The following is a 17,034-nucleotide window of genomic DNA, read 5'->3' as shown; positions in this document are numbered from 1 at the left end:
TTGCTGCTCACTTCCTGGTATGCTCAGGGCTGTTGTCGTGTTGAAACACCCTGAATAAGGAAACAGGACCTCTTGATGTAATCAGACTGATCCACATTCTGTTGTATGCAATAAATAGGCCCAACACCATAGTATGAGAAACACCCCTATATAATGAACGATGTCTGAGCCACTATGCTTCACAGTGAACTGTGGGTTGAATTCAGTGTGAGTGGTCTTAAAAAAAACTGTAGCCCAAGATTAACAATGTAGTGTTTATCAGTCTATAACATATTGTTCTTTGGCAAATCAATCTGCACAGAACATGCTATCCTGTCAGGATTGAGGCTTTGCAGGGACTTCCTACCAAACGTTTTGCTTCAATTAGGGGTCTTCTATTTGTTACACAGGCAAATTATTTATGCCTTTGGCAATTTATGATTCCAGTCAACTGAACGAGCATAATTTTCTTTAATAAAAAGAGAACTTCACTGATCCCATCAGGGGAAATGCACTTGCACTAGCAAAAAACCAGTCTGAAAAAACAAAAGTAGGCAAGTATTACAGCAAGGTTTAGATAAAGGGTTATGATAATGCCTTTATTTCTCACTACTATGTTGTTTGTACCAAACTAAACCTAATTAATCTAAAATCTTTTATCTTGCATCAATCTAAAATAAATTGGGGAAGAAAATATGAATGTTTGCAAAACTCTTTATTGATACACATTGGATGTATTTAAACTGGTTTAACATCAACTTGAAACAAATGTATCTGTAGTGTTGGCAGTGCTTCATCTCAGATCCTTTGCTCTTCTTAAACAGGAAACATTTTAGTTGCTTTTATAAAAACGAAAAAAAAATTCTGATTTATCCACAGCAACACGACCCTGTTGTTTATAACCAAAAACACTAAACAAAAACATGACCAGTCAGTGGCTTTAAGGCGGATGAATGCTTAATTAGGCCTAAATAACATTCATCTACATCCTTGTCACTTTAGCATCCGTGGTAAAGAAGCATGGTGCTGTAGAGGGTATGGTCATACAACTGCTCTGCTTTGACAGACTTCTGGTGCTCCACCTGGCTGCCAACACTGCAACTGATCTCACTGCTGATGTGCTGACCAAGGAGCATTCCTGCCGTTGGGCTACTTGAGAAAAAATCCCCGCAGTGTCTCTCCCCTGCCTCTGTAAACAAAAACAATTGTCAAAACCGGTCTCATTACAACTGAGCCAGGCGGGATAAAAATCTGGGCTGATTTTGTTTTGCACAACTTTTTCTAAACTTGCAATCGCGAATAGGATACCAGTTACGAAATGCGATGAGGGTATTATGTGACCCAATTTCAAAATCCTAGAAAATAAACTGTTCTGTACCTTTCTGGATTACACAGAAAATATGATCAATAAGTTGTGAAATACACCCAAGATCCTGACGCAACTCCACAAGCTTTGACCGGAGACTTTGCCTAAAGTGGGTCATGTTCTCATGAACGTTCTCTGCTTTGTGTGACCCAATTTATTAAAATCTAACAACAACAAAAAAAAGCTTACAATAGCCCTGGCAATCCACAACAAAGCAGAAGAAGCATATCCTAACATTAAAGAATAATCAAAAGATGCAATTTGTTCACATTTTCAAACATTTTAGAGTGCAAAAAAATTAATAAAAAAAAAGACAGGAGATTACATCAAAAAACAAAGGCCAACGCAATCATGTTTATAAAAATCCTCCACATTTAATGCTTTCACACAGTCAAGTACAAAGCTAACCTGTTTAGTACAAAGAACTGCATTTTCAAAATACACACACCTCCTTTCATCAGAAAAATATAAACAGAAAAGACTCAACAGGGAGAACAGCACGCCAACGTGAAAAAAATGCATCTACAAAAGGAGAAAAATAATGTATAATATTTTTTTAATTGTTGGACATAGCTTAGGATGTAAGGCTTAAAAAAACCAACAAAAAAAAACACACAATCTTCCTTGAGCCGTTGTCAAAACAACTGTAAAACAGATTAATACATTTGATAATTACATGAGATATTCGGTGACATTAACACACACAAATGAGCCCCGTTGACTGCATAGAAACACAAACGATACACCCGCTACTATTTAACCCGGATCAAAAACAATTAGAGGGATAAACACATATCAAGTCCGGTTAGCATTTTACAGCTACCAACTACAAAAAGGCAGGAGGATTATTCATTTTTAAAAGCTACATTCATGTTGGGATATGTTTTGGCTGAAAATATAAAATAGTTTAGGTTAATGAATAACATCAGAGATTGCCTTACCATTAATGCATATAATCTAGCAGTGCCCAAGCAATATATAAAAGTGAATTTAAATCTAGTACTTGATCTACTTAACATTTTCCTCCAACTAGATTTTATAAGTGGAAAACAATATAACAAAATGTAAACCTGTGATTTTCCAATAATCTGTTGTGTAAATAAAGATTTATCCCTTTTAAAAGTCAAATCTGTAAATTCAGGAACTGTTGCTGAAAAGGTTGACTAGAAAAATAAAAATAAACTCCCAACTTCTGGAGTTGTCTAAAGTACTCATTTGGCCGACACAAACTACACTTCTTTCAGGGATACAAACACTTCCATTAAAATTGTGCAAAACAAAATCAGACTTTAAATACAAACCTAAAGGATTACATGTGGATAAACTGGAAGGAGAGGATATAAATGTACGGATATACAACTAGAAGAAAAACAAGTACTTTTATCCATCCAAATATTATCAGTTACATTGGCAAGTATGAAACATACCACTCATACACACACTTCTACACAGCTGTTCAATTTAGCTCACAACCAAGTCAAAATAAATGCATTTCCTTGTGTGCATACCACATAACAGGAAAATCTGATACTACAAACAATCTATATCAGTGTGCTATTATACACAGCTCCCTCTACAGGTAGGCATAAGAGTTAGTGCAGCGACAGGGAGTCTGCATTGATGCCACAGTGATGACCTCTAGCTCTTTAGCAGCAGGGCTCGATTTGTCCTGCAGCCCCTGGTCTTCACACTGATCCACAGGCCCCAACCCTTGAGGTGGTGCAAACTCATTCAGCCCAAATGCAAAGCTTCCTGGCCCACCTGAGGTTACGGCTGCTGCCATCTCCATGTTCATGCTCTCCATCTGGGCTTCTCCGGGGCCATCTAGTGTCCCGTTTCCATTTAACGGTTCAGGTGGCATGGACAGTTCTGAGAAGAGAGACAGAACCGCTTACATTTTTTAAATTAAACCTCAACAACTCAGATTTTTCCATTATCGGTTTTAAGAGCTGTTCTTCAGAGATTTATTGATTCACTTTGTTCCAGTATTAAAAAAATATCAGATGTTCTCAACAATTTTTATAAAGTGCACTGAAACGGATTTTTAGTTCGATTGAATTTTTCTGAAAAGGTTCAGTAGACAACCACCATACAGATTTATTTTTGCACAGCCCAGAAATTCTGGTCTACTGAAAAATCATAAAACCAATAAAATGTCACTTATTACATGATGGTGAAAAAAATAATGTCTCACTTCACCAGAGTTTACCTAAGCATATGACTTATTTGGCTTTATGTTTCTGTGATTGATTTTCAACTGATTTTGGGTCTGTGGCGCCGACATGAGCGTGTTAAATGGAAGACATTTGCATAAGACTAACAAGCCGATTTTCATTATATTCATCCAAACAGAAAACCTAAGAATTTTAAAACTCTCGACACGCCTTCAAAAATCTGATTTTGAAACCACCCTGAAGCCCATCACATATCTATGGCTGTAAACTAAAGGACTGTTTTCTTGACATAAGAAACAGACGAAGAGGATGAATTTCTACTCACCCATCAACAGTCTCTCTGTTGGAAAATCTACTGGAATATTTAACAGGAATTTTCTCCCTTTGAGGCAAATGATGGAGAGCAGCTGCTGTCTGTTTGTCCATCACATAGGGGTAAATTATACAGGACTAATATAGTTCGAGTGACGTTACAATTGATGCCCCCAGAATAACATTTTTACAGTTATATAAATGTAATTTTATTTAATTTCCCTTTGGGATTAATAAAGTATTTTTGAATTGAATTGAATGTAGTTAAACCCTCACCCAACCTGAATACTGCCACAATTAGTGTTCAAAATTCAAGTTTTTGTAACAAATGTTCATTCTTCATTGTGGTAATTTCCATGCAGACTGATCTCAAAACAAAGCACTTTTAAATCCCCGTGCCCGTTTCCAGTTTGTTAGGTCTCCGAGTTACTGCTCTCAGACCACATTTCTCCTGACTTCCTTCGCCTCGCTGAATAAAATTACTACATAGATCTTTACTAAATTAACTCAAATTGGAGTTGCAGACTTTGCAATCACTACTTTCTTCCGGGTGGACATTGTCTAATGCAAAATGATAACAATGTTTATAAATAACATTCTATTTGCAACTGTAAACTTTCTTCTTTGCACCGTTCTTCTGAAACGATTAGGAAGAATTGTTCAGACAACTGAATTGTAAACTTTGGGGATTTCAGCAGACTGAATTTGTTTACCATCTGCATATAGGACATTATACACATTAGTCCTGATAATAATACACATTCACATGTGCAATGAAAATATTACTTTAATATTTCTCAAAGGTAACCCAAAACAACAAAAACAAATATTAGTTGAGTGACCTACCATTAGGTCTGGCCTTTTTCAAAGGGTTTGCCTCATTGCCCTCAAAGGACCTCTTTCTGTTGTGCACACCATTCAAGAAGCTGCGTCCCTGGATGGTTGCGTGAGCATGGCCCCCATTCTGGGTCATGCCGTTCAAAATAGCCCCGTTAAGGGACTGAGTCATGTTTTGCTGTAGGTTTTGGGCATTGGCGAGCATTTGAGCACACTCCTGGAACCCCTGGGCGTGGGCCAGGTCGGCAGCAGTCAGCCCACTGGCATTCCTCATGCTGCACAACGGGAAGAGGGAGTGTCAGAAGCACTCAGTGCACGTTTGATTCATACACACAAAAAAACAACAACAACATGAGACAAGCCCAAGCGCACGCACGCACACAGACAGACTCATTAAGCAATTGTTCGCACAGACATTCATAGATGTATAAAATTAGCCTGTTCTACTCTTTCCTTTCACGTACTCTTCGTCATTTCTCATGAAGATGACGAATGATCCTCTTCGGATCAATTGCACTTTTCATGAAACTTCATTCCTTTCCCAGTTTCCACGGAATAAGGGAAACGCATCTGCTTTGAAAGGACATGATTAGGACAACTGAAGACATTTTAATGCTCAGTTTGTGTTTCCAAAAGCGAATGAAGGGACTAAAGACGATGAATACAGCTTGCATCAAATCAGTCACCGTATCAAAAGGAGATCCTTTCTGCAGACGGATGCAAAGTTTGGCTTCTGTGCAAGAGATGGGAGTTATCAAGGAGCACTTTAATGAAACTCCATTTGCTTGTTTCCAACGCTGATGGACCTCCACATCCACATTCCGATTAATATTCCAGACAACAAAAGCTGTCAAAGCAAAGAATCCTTCAGAGATAAGCAAGACTTGGAAATGTCTACAGATCAAATGTAAAATTGTTTAATTCAACAAATCTCCACAAGAGTAGGGAAGAGGATGAAACAAGATCAAGCATGAAAGATCCTGACATCTTCTCTCGGGCTGAGGAAGCCTAATTTAAAATCTTTTAGGAAAAGTGAACAAGCGAATAAAAACAGAGACATACCTTCATATTCATGATTTAAATTAGCATCTGTGTGCTGTAAACAGTTGTGTTAATCATGTCCATCTGCAGCAGAAATAAAGTGATTTTCTGGGTGCAATAATGAATGAGCAAACAGTGCCGTGACAGAAATGTTTCTCCAATATTCAGGCACTGAAGGTGTGTGCCACTGAAGTGTGGAAGCAATGTCTCAACTGAACTACAAACTAAGGCAAAATGCGTGTCATTTTATGGGGAGGGCCTCAGAAAACCTCTTATTTTTGCCATTTCATAAGCCTGAATAAAAAACTAAAGATGAACAACTCATGTACATCAATTAAGTGCTTTAATTATTATGACTAAAAATCTCTTTAAGCTGAATCATGAGAAGTACTTGGCTCTCTTTGAGCAAATAAAAAACAATAGCACACTTGTTCTGAGCCCACGTATCATACAACATAGTGGGTTCTCTGTGCAAACAGATGGTTCTTTGTGATAGAAACTGCTACATCCGGCCCTTTACTGTTAATTAAAATGCACTACAGAAGAATACTGCTACAAACAGTGCTACTGACTTATAGCCTTTGACACTAAGAATATTTATGTTAAGACATTTGCTTCCACACGAAGCAGAATTTGAGGCACGTTTACCGTTTCGTCATTCATTTCGGATTAGATATTCCTCATTCTCTGCATTCTTATCTAAACAGTAGTGCAAAATGAAACAATTCAAAAGCTAGTGCACATGATAAAACATTTTGTAATGAATTCAAGATTTAAAAAACAAAAAGAGATCACACAAAAACTTGCTGCATATTACCCGTCCCCATTTAAAATTAACGCTTCCGAGGGAAGATCAGATTTGTCCAAGCAAACACTCGGATAGATGGACTGGTCTCACACCAGGAACACCAGTTCTCACTGTTTTAAGCCACCCTATCCAATGAGTTATAATTTATCTCTCTATGAACAGAAACAGCATTTCTTCCGCTCAGAACAAAAGAGTTATAACAACTCCCAATAATAAACGGCTAATATTTTATTCCAAAGAAATGCATTTATCATGCATTTGCTAGCAGCATGTTTAGCAGGTATTTCTGTTTCGGTATATTGGGCAACCAGCTGTTAAGCATGTTGTCTCTGAAGCCAGATGTGCACATTTTAAATCCAGTCTAAACAAAATCATTCCCAAATCAGGCTTCGTCATCAGCATTTAAAGCTTTTCTATTTTAATGTAAATAATAGAACACGTTAATTAGCATTTGTCATCAATTTACAAGGACAGCTTTAAAACAACAACCCGACCAGTATCTCAACCTCTTTAAATAATATTTACATCTTACATCGAATTTAAAGCTTCCAAGCTGAGAAATTAATTTCATATTCTTACTCTCCTACGTTTTCACATATTTAACTATGCAGCTTTATGTACAACTTTGTCCATTAGGTCCTTCAAACTAAATTTGAGCTAAATCTCATAACTGAAAATTCATTTTGTGTCAAACTAGTATTCCTTTGGTGAGACCTCGCATCTAAACGGATATCTGTACATGCCAATAGTCCAGGTTGGGATTCGAAATTTCAAAAACGGAAGCGTTAATTCTTTGTAAATGCCTGGTATGCTTTGCTTTTAAGTCCTAAGCACACAGTATGCATCTTCACTAACTATTGTCTAACCTTCCAGGGGCAGCCTACTGTCATGCTGCATCTTGACATGGGACTCACGTGATTAAACCTGTCCATATAAAGGACTCTTATGGTTAGTTCAAAAAACAAATTATAAAATCAAAAACAAAAAGAGCTAAATACAGGAACAATCATGGATAAATAAGCAAAGCATGCAGGTCTAAAAAAAAACAAAAAACAAAACAACTTTAGTTTTGACTCATTAAAAAAAACCTAGCATTAAAACCAATCACCGCAAGAAATACCTCAACAGTTTGCCAGTGTGTAGATAGGAAGCGATAGTGAGAACACTCAATGCCACAACAGTGCGGCTATCCCAGGGAACGGGGCAGACTCAGCAGTGTCTATTCTCCCCCTTTCTAGGATTACTTGAAAAAACCAAGTCATTTCCAATTCAATGGCTGCAAAACATTAAGATGTATGGTGCTGTTTTTGTTAACATTATAGCAAACGTTTTTCTTCTGTAACTTATTGTCACTTTCATAAAGGAAAAGGTGACAAAGATTAGATGTCAAAACAGACTATGATATTATATAGGGTTAATACTGAGACAGACAAAAGAAAACATTTCTGTGTATAAAAGGAAGACATCTGGTACAGTGAAATGACAGTGAATAACCATAGCAACAGGATGATGTTAGCATTAAACAGGTCAGTACATGATGCTGTGCAGAGCTAACCCATCTTCACCCAGCTGCTCTAAGCTACCCTCATCACTGGCAGCCTCTCAGCACTGTCCTACCTGCAGCTAGCTTATTACTAAACCACCTTAACACTCTGAGGCTCATGACAAATGGATTGGAATTAACTGAACGATTTTGAGCGTTTTTAAACCATTTTAATGCCACTTAAGTTGAAGTTTTGGCAGTGACACAAACGTGTTTTGCAAACGTTGCGACTTTAATTTTCGTGATGGGAATACACATCGTTTCTAACAAAGCTTAGCATTTTGTGGTTTTTTGCTAAATTATTGGGCGACTTTATAAGCCTTGGTGAAGCTGTGAAGGAGTCCAGCTGAAATCACTTAAATTCAACATATATATACTGCTATAAAAGAGCAGCGAAAGTAATTTAAATTACCATCCTCTTATTTTAGCTGTGGCTCCCTCAAAGCAAAATTGTGCCTCCATTGTCGTTTGGCATCACACATGTAAGGATGGTGCAGCTAAGACAACTGCAAGTGAAAGAACAGGAATTCGTGAAGAACGTCCAGGTAAAAGGTTCAGTTGCAGTGAATAAGAGTCTCCAGCAAGCTCCAGGATGGTCTACGGCTGAGGCACGCTTGAACATCAGCAGGTGGGAATGAATACATCTGCAAGCAGAGAGAAGCAACAACTTTGGGAGGAGAGCTTGTGACAAGAAGAGCAGCAATGAAGGCACTTCTGTTTGAAAAGACATTCATTCCAGAGATGATGTTTGTCCTTATAAACCCCAAGACTGGTACCATTTTAATTCCTCTGATGAATTATTAATATATCCTTCATTTATCCATATAAAAATCTGTCATCAAAATGGAAAAAAAAAAAAATCTTTCAGGAATAACCTGGAAACAAAGACAGCATCCATCCATCGACTCTGCCCAGCAACACAGCAGAATAAAGTGGGATCAAAATGTCCCTCAAGAGCAACTTCTTTCCACCGGTTCAGGTCCAGTTTAGTTATGGTCGTTTTTTTCAGCATGATGGAGCAACATGTTGCCACACAAAAAAATAATAACGTAGCTCAAAGATTATGAGGCTAAAAAATGGACCTACAGCCAGAAAACCTCCAAAATCTTGACCTTATTGAGAACCTTATGGTAAGAAAGTGAGTAGGGAAGCTGAGACTGAAATTCTGATCTTCTCCAAGCACAAATGAGAGTAGATTTGCCAGTCCCTTAAGAAGTTAAGAAAACTATTTTGACTCATTGTTAACATACGGCATGGTTATTGGTATTCCCATGTACAACAGAAAAAGGTTAAAGCCACAAAACAATGTTTGTTTCACTGCCAAAATCTTTGCTCCAGATTTTAGTTTATGCTCGCCATGGTCCAGACTGATGTTTATCACACAGGGCTCTCTTGTGTTGTTCCAACTCGTCTTGTTCCTTCTGAACTTATTTTACTGTATTACAAGTAATGTGATATAAATAGACGGATAACTTTTAAAAGACCATGCATCCAGACCGTAATTTTGTCTAAGACTAAGCTTTACAACAAAAAAATGGATAATAATCTGAAAACTTCCAAAATGCTAAAATGTAAAACAGGTTGGGTATTAATGTACTTCCTGCATAGTTTATTGTATTTACATTGGCCTTATTTTCACCGCAGTAAACCCCTACAGGTCAATGTTGAGACGTACAACTGGGTTTATTTTGTTACTTTAATTAAACTTTGGATATTTAAAGAATAAATGAAAGATTTGGTAAAAGTTAGGTGCTGGTGCAGCTCTTAGCTCAATAAATATAGGGACACACACTAAAATGATGTTCAAAACTTGCTACAGAAAGAGGAATTTTCTAGGAAACAGTGTCTCCTAGAGGATTTACTTATTATAAAGCATGATGAGTTCAAGGAGATATCATCTCTCTGTAAGCCAGGCTTATGAGGCTTATTAAACGGATTCCTTAGCATTCTATCAACCTCATGTTCATGTTGTGGCTTTTGCATTTTTACTATAGCAAAAGGTTTCACAAAAATGGATAAATTCATTTCATACGATCAGATCTCTCAAAACAGCTGTTCGCCAAAATCCTCTCACTGCTGAATTTGTGAAGGACGAATTTTACATATTTCTACATGGTGTCTTAATAAAAAAAAAAATAATAATCACGTAAATGCAGTTTCTGTTGTATTTTGTTTTCCTCCAGCAACAAGAGGCTTAGTTTGAAAGCTCCACAACCAGCAGTGAATGCCCTTTTTGTAAAAGTATTCAAGGCCAACGGCGAACCATCTATCCATATGAAATGTTGAATTATTTCGTCTTGTGAATTCACAAGCAGATGGTTGGTTGCTGGCTTTCAAGATCAACAAGAGAATGAAGAGAAAAAAAAAAAAACTGAGGCCAAAGGTTATTTGCTCAGGAATCCAGAAAAATGTCAAGTGCCGCAAAATAGCTGAGGCAGGAAGTCCTGAAGGCCAAAGAAAAAAAAAAAACCAGAGAGCTTCAGCGGTTTTCAAAGTGTGGGAACGATGTGGGAAAGATGGGAATCAAATGTGTAAACCCACCTTCATACACTGCACATAAGGTATGTAAGAAATAAACAAACTGAATGTCCATGGAGATGGGAAAGAACGCTACAGGAGTATGACAAGATGGCCAAGCTCTATTCATTTTTATAAATGGCTCCTGGTGCAACATGGGGTGGGTCCAACTTACTGATGCTGTTCTGGTCTTTGACCGAAACAGAAGTGATTAACAAGCCTTGAAAAGACGGACAAGTGTTTGCTGACTGAACAAATATCATTTAAGTTTGTGCAGAAAATCAATAAAAGACTTTGAAATAAATAACAGAAGGAAGAAAATCTACATCCTCCTTTATGCCAACGTAAAATTACAGTGAGATGCAACTAACGCTTTTTAAAAATATTTTGAGGTCTTTCTAGCTCAAACACAGAAACATAAATTTGCTGAAACATATTTCAAAAGGAAACTATTCAAACAGACCTGATATGTTTTATATTTGATATTTAACAAAACAAAAGTGAACTAAATCAGTTACTGTGTTTCCAATACACCAAATCCACTTAAAAGTAATTTAACAACGATTTGTCATGAGCCTCACTCTCGCCTTGTGTGCTGTAGTGTCCCTCCCAGTTTCCCCACTAGACTCTTCAATCATAAATAAAAAAGAAAATAATAAAATAGAAGACAGACTTCATAATAGACTGAACTAAATATCTGTGATCTGCAGGGGAAAAAAGAATAACATTTTAATCATAAAGAAATCTCATTAACTGATAACCAAATGCACATGAGGCTGAGAAATGAGATTTTATATTTGCACAAAACCAGATTTATTTGGCTAAAATGATTAAAGCAACCAGGGGGTTGGAGTCACCGGGAGATGAAAATTAACCCTCGACAAGGAACAGAAATTCATTTGGTCATACATCAGTATAAATAAACTAGTAACAAGCCTTTTCAAACTAAAACATGGATGTTTCCACAACCTTCCAACAAGATACGTTGCTACTATTTACATTTCTCATTTCTCTGATATTAAAGAGATTCTTTTCCGTCTCTTTTCAGTCTCCAATAACAGCTATTTTTGTTCCGCATTGTTTACTTATTTTTCTTGCATTATGAAGTAATCTCAGCAATATTAGACCCCCAAAGGTACATAAGCAAAGCTGTTCCCTCTGTGAACCCCCTGGTAGCTTGGAGTCAGACCGTATTGGTTCTTCGAAGAAAAAGGCAGAACATTTGTTGCAGGAGATGAAAGTGCAAGTACAAAAGGAGAACACTTCAGTTTAGATGAGGAAATGCATTTTTACGCAGCCATCATCATTCAAACAGAAAATTGTTTAAAGTATTCTTTAATGTTAACATTTAATTGTTTTTCCAAAAGGAACACAGACTTAGTGTGGTTAAAACATTCATTAAAACTTAGCTGGGTGAGGAGAAACCTTTTATTTTCTCAACCCTACTGGCAGCAAGCAATCTAAATGTTGTAGAGCTGGTTCTTAATGACCTTTAGGCAAAAAGTGTTGAAACTCATCCTATTATAAGGTTGTTTAATTGCTTCCCTGCAGGTCTTAGATTTACAGTGTAGAAAATCGTAAAAGGCAGGCGTTCCCTATTCTTCGTGCTTCGGCTACATCAATCGCACAATGTTTTCACATGGAACTGTCCCGACACAAAACTGAAGCCGCTGACTGCAAAGGTGTGGTTAAACATCACTTTTGATGACGCTAATCAGTGTTATCTTCATTTTTTCCCCGCCATCACATAACAACGGCTGTCTTTGTGTTTCTAAACGAAACCTGCAGAAACTTTCCTGCGGCAGAACGGATTTCAACAGTGAAAGTCAAATGTTTAAATTGTTTTATCGATGCATTTTCATCTTGTGCAACAAACAGCTTGCAGCCTTTTAAGAAATTAGAGTAAAACTGTTTCTTCAACCAAAATAATAATAATACTACTGTGCATTTGGTCATCCAGTCAAAGCTGTGTATGTAAGACACTAGAAAAAAACAATGTTAAATAAAACCACACTCTAGTTTAACAAATATCATGCAACATGATCTAAGAGATAATCAACAGTTTATCAACCTTTACATTAAGTTGTCCTTTTGTTGGTGCAAACAGTGATAAACCCTTTATTAAGATCAAAAGGTGCAGGCCAGAGTTAATATTTTACTTTTACTGAGATTTATTTCTCAAACTACCGAAGATTAAATCTCTTTTTTTCCTTTAAGTGGATAAACATCCACTTTTTAAACGTTCTTAATTATATTATCATATCACAGTTGATACTAATATTACAGACACACACAGAGGACAACTTAATGCCAATTGTTATAAACAACAATTTTAAGGAATAACAAAATACATCACGTTTCCAAGGGAGCACCATCAGTTCTACTCTTAACCGGCAAAGAAAAAATCTCCCGATCAATCTAGAGTTGTTCAAGATTTAAACCATGTTTTAATCTTTCGTCAAACCCAAAGATGTACCGTTTCCAGCTCTGTTCTTAATCTTCAGCACAACTTGGGAACATCTTCACCACAGGCTAGTTTCAGTATTTACCACTGAACTAAACACACTGTAGCAGATCAAAGTTTAGACCATTAGCAAAAACTGTGATATACTGAATATACATGCAAGTTACAACGGATCTAACATTAAATGTTTAAACAGAGCAGCTGCATGCTCAACAAATGCAACTTGTTGGCAAAATCTTTATTCAGATCTGCAGATTCTTTGATTTATCCATTTTCGCTTGTATCTTTAAGAACAACATTAAATGTAAACATTTAAACGTCGTCGGTCTTGAATTTAAATTTAATGGTGGTCCCTTGCAAAGGTGCAACTGAAATGTTGGATATTAAAAAGAGGAAAAGAAATGTGGACAAGACTGATGTCAGGACTTACTCAGCTTTGGCTCCCTGAATCAAGAGAGCGTTGATGCACTCCAGACTGCCCGCTCGAGCAGCCTTGTGGATGGGCGTCTCGCCCACATAGTCCTGAAAGATGACGAGAAAAGCTCCGTTAGAAGAGATTAGGTATGGGACAGTTACCGGTCTCCAGCTGTTTCCATACATTTTTAACACTGTTCCTATAGTTTAAACCCCTTTTATTTGCTACTGAAAGCTCCAGAGTGACCAGTTTTCCCCAGCTGCATGGATCCCCCCACCTGTTTTGACACATTTACCGGTCCCTCTTGCACACCCCTTGTTTAAAAGACAATGTTATAGTGCTGAATCTTAATATTAGGTTATTGCCTTTTTAAGTACAGCTGACAAGCTGAGAGACTAGAACGGCATGGATGTTGAGCAGGTCGTCCGGCAAATTAACCAGCCAAATGCCAGCTTGCTGTATTCCTGGTGTTGCAGATTATTTGGGTCTGACCTACCGATTCCAACCCTTTTGGATTCCCTCCCTCCATGCAAAGTCCCTCAAATTTTAATTGTTAAATTAAAACCAATCAATCACTGAACAGCAAAGGAAAACCGTGCAGCAGGTTCCTTGTCGTTTCAATTTAAAAATAAATTTCAGCATGTGGCTCTAGCCTTCATCTAATTTATATTGAAATTTTAAAAAGTGCGAAAACATTAGGGTGGAAATCTTTAGGCACTTGCCAAATGTATTCAGAAGGCTGTGATGTGATTATAAATTGACTGAAGATGTAACAATAAACAAAATATTTTCTTTCAATTTCAGAAATGGTGAACCTGGAGTGGATCTTGTCCACGTGGTTTTCTCTTTGCAGGTTATATTCCCCACAAACTGGATGCCGTACTTCCGCATCTCTCATTTTAGGACACAAAAGTTTTTTTCAGTATCTAACAACCAAATCACTCGTCTAGACTAGTCGAAGGAAAACTGACCGATTGACCCCATCAGCAAAATGCTGCTTCTTTTTTTTGTGTGTAAATCCTATACTTTTTTTTCTGGGATCCTTCTCTTTACACTTCTGACAACATGCTCCAGGAATGATAACAGGGCGTGACTCGACAGTGCTAAGCCTGAACTTTTCACCCAGACATCAATGCCGCCCACACACATTTACAGTTACATTGGTCAGAGTGCAAATGGAGAAAGGAAAACAGGCTCTCGCAGAGGGCTGCCTCTAACCACCGTGCAATGTAGCCCACACTCCGATACTTTTCCATTCTCCTGTCCAGCACCAGTCAGTTGAAATGTATACCCTATATTCAAAACCCAAACCTCTTAGAAGGTTGATTCAACAAAAACCCCCGAGGAATTTCAAGGGCTAAAGAGATCAGCGCGGTATGCGATGACGACAATATGTTATGTCATTGTGACCTACTAATCCAATGTCTCTTAGTAGAGCGGCGGAGCATAAAATATAGCCTGAGTGCACGAAACAGTGCAGAAAATCCCACGGAGAGCAGAAGAACAAAGCAAAATGCAAAAACGCCCGACAGAAATTTGTGTTGCAGAAAATGTGACTCATTTATGTTAATATATGTCAAGTGTGGAGTAAGTAGCAATACCTCCAGGGCAATGATCCTGAGTAGGGATTATCCTCTTTGATGGGATCATCAAAATCTGCTCTGCTCTTTTCATTCACATTATTTCCTCTACGTGCTATTCTCTGTAGCTACTGCACAATGTACTGTTTTCCCCTTATACAGTCAGGCATTGTAAAAAGAGGATATTTCCAGGAAATGAGTCAGAATATTTCAATGAACAAACTGCACTTCATTTAACCACCTTTTGGAAAGTGTGCATACCTGTCTGTTAATATCTGCACCAGCTTGAAGTAGCCATAACAAACATTCAGGGTGGCCCCCGAAGGCAGCGATGTGAGTGGGCGTCTGTGCAAACCTGGAAGTGACGGAGTTCACGCCGCAGCCCACTTGAACCAGACGCATCACACACTCCAGCTGTGCGAGAAAAGAATAGCATTGAAAGGAAGGGTTAGGTTTATGCACTGCTTTATAAGACGCTGGGCAGGTGTGGACATGTGTGGGTGGTGTCTGTGGAGCCTAGATGGATCTGGGCATGCATCCAGTCTCCGTTGAGCAGTTACTGTAAAGCAAATAACTGTAAATAGGAAATTAGTGATGTAGCACCTTAAAAAAAAAAAAAAAAAAAAAAATGCTTTCATGTGTTCCGTTTAATTCATACCATACGTTTCAATACAGTTTTACGCTCAAACGCGTCCTCGCCAAACACAATTATAAAAGGTAAAGTGCTTCAAAATGCATAAAACGATAAGTTAAAGTTAGCCATTGTCGGTCATATAAGCTAACTGTCATGTTTTCTTCAATTTCATAACGAATATGTTGTTTTTTAACGGACGGCTGTTTAGTTCCCGCCCCTAAGCCTAGATTTATTTATCATTTCTAAACACAAAACGAACACAAAATGTCAAATATGTGCGAATGATTGATGGAAAGAAACTCTAGCTAGCGAGCACGATCACCTAACCGTTAATGGTTTTGTGTGGCACTTCTTAACCACGGCTTCGTTCGACTCAACACCAGGAAATGGCCGAGAGAGAGGAGCCTCACTGCCGAGAGCTCAAACAACCATTCTGGTTTTCATTTTAAGAAAACTAGTCAATCACACGGGTGTACTGGTTAGTTATACCTTTCCGAAATGAGCGGCCCAGTGTATGGGCGTCCAGCCGTAGAAGGTGTCCTCAACCGTAAGGTCAGCTGGGTCCGAGGTGCACCCAAGGAGAGAGCACAAGGCACCGACGTCTCCATCCCTGCAAGCCCGGTGAAGAGGGAAGCGGCTGTTCAACACCTCCTCGCTCGAGAATCCGGACTCCACTCCCAGAGACATGGTAACAAAACGGAGTTAAAACGACAGATGCTCGCCAGCTACTTCAAAGAATACAAGGAAATGTTCCAGCTATTGTCTAAATGTGATGTGAACACACGCCACCCTGACCACTGAGTGTTTCTGCCTGACAACACAAAGAGCTCTCTGCACCCGCCGGAGTGAAATACGAGACACTCCGAGAGAGCTGCAAACTCCGGACTGGATTTCTCATTTCAAGGCTTCCTTGTCCCAGTGGAGCGGCTTAGTTAGTGGCGATTCTTGAATGTTTGCTGCTCTGGGCTATATACCTGAGTTGAAAAGGTCAGTTTGGTGTGATATGCACTACCAGTCAAAAGTTTTAGAACGCCTTTCTCATTTAATGGTTTTCTTTATGTTTGCATCAAAACGGTGAATGACCATGTATGCAATTATGTAGCAAATTATGTAGCAAACAACTTGTAAAATGCCTATAACTAAATATGTTACATTTTAGAATCCTTAAAGTAGCCGCCCTTTGCTGTAATGACTGAAATATTAACCTTTAGCCGTCCATAACCCGCAAAAGGTCAAGCTGGTTGTTCACTGAGTGCTATATCCAAGCATATTCATAGAACGTTTAGTGGAAAGAAAGATTTTGGTAGTAAGAGTTGCAGCAGCAACATGGACAACCACAGCCTTAAAAGGATTGTAAAGAAAAT

At 38.1% G+C, this 17,034-nt stretch overlaps 1 protein-coding gene across 1 annotated transcript; it reads right to left on the bottom strand.

The window, feature by feature from the left end:
* Nucleotides 1-679: 679 nt before the first annotated feature.
* Nucleotides 680-16,505, bottom strand: ankrd10b (ankyrin repeat domain 10b). The gene is made up of 6 exons (XM_047369974.1): nt 16,160-16,505; nt 15,298-15,450; nt 13,472-13,563; nt 4,678-4,943; nt 3,107-3,214; nt 680-1,168 (listed from the first exon to the last, which is right to left on the bottom strand). Exons 1-6 carry the CDS (start codon nt 16,355-16,357, stop codon nt 978-980), a joined length of 1,008 nt encoding a protein of 335 aa, XP_047225930.1. The 5' UTR covers nt 16,358-16,505; the 3' UTR covers nt 680-977.
* Nucleotides 16,506-17,034: the final 529 nt, after the last annotated feature.

This window comes from Girardinichthys multiradiatus, chromosome 7, assembly GCF_021462225.1.
Source record: "Girardinichthys multiradiatus isolate DD_20200921_A chromosome 7, DD_fGirMul_XY1, whole genome shotgun sequence".
In the NCBI taxonomy this organism is placed as follows: Eukaryota; Metazoa; Chordata; class Actinopteri; order Cyprinodontiformes; family Goodeidae; genus Girardinichthys; species Girardinichthys multiradiatus.
Note: the sequence above shows the minus strand (reverse complement) of the source record. Positions and strands in the feature narration are given on the sequence as shown.

Bases quoted from the DNA above. Each gene is read 5' to 3' on its own strand.
- ankrd10b (XM_047369974.1), bottom strand. From the start codon at position 16,357: ATGTCTCTGGGAGTGGAGTCCGGATTCTCGAGCGAGGAGGTGTTGAAC. The intron at 4,944-13,471 runs GTAAGTCCTGAC...CCCGTTGTGCAG, and splicing joins ATTCAGGGAGCCAAAGCTGA to CATGAGGAATGCCAGTGGGC. The intron at 3,215-4,677 runs GTAGGTCACTCA...CTCTCTTCTCAG, and splicing joins GAAAAAGGCCAGACCTAATG to AACTGTCCATGCCACCTGAA.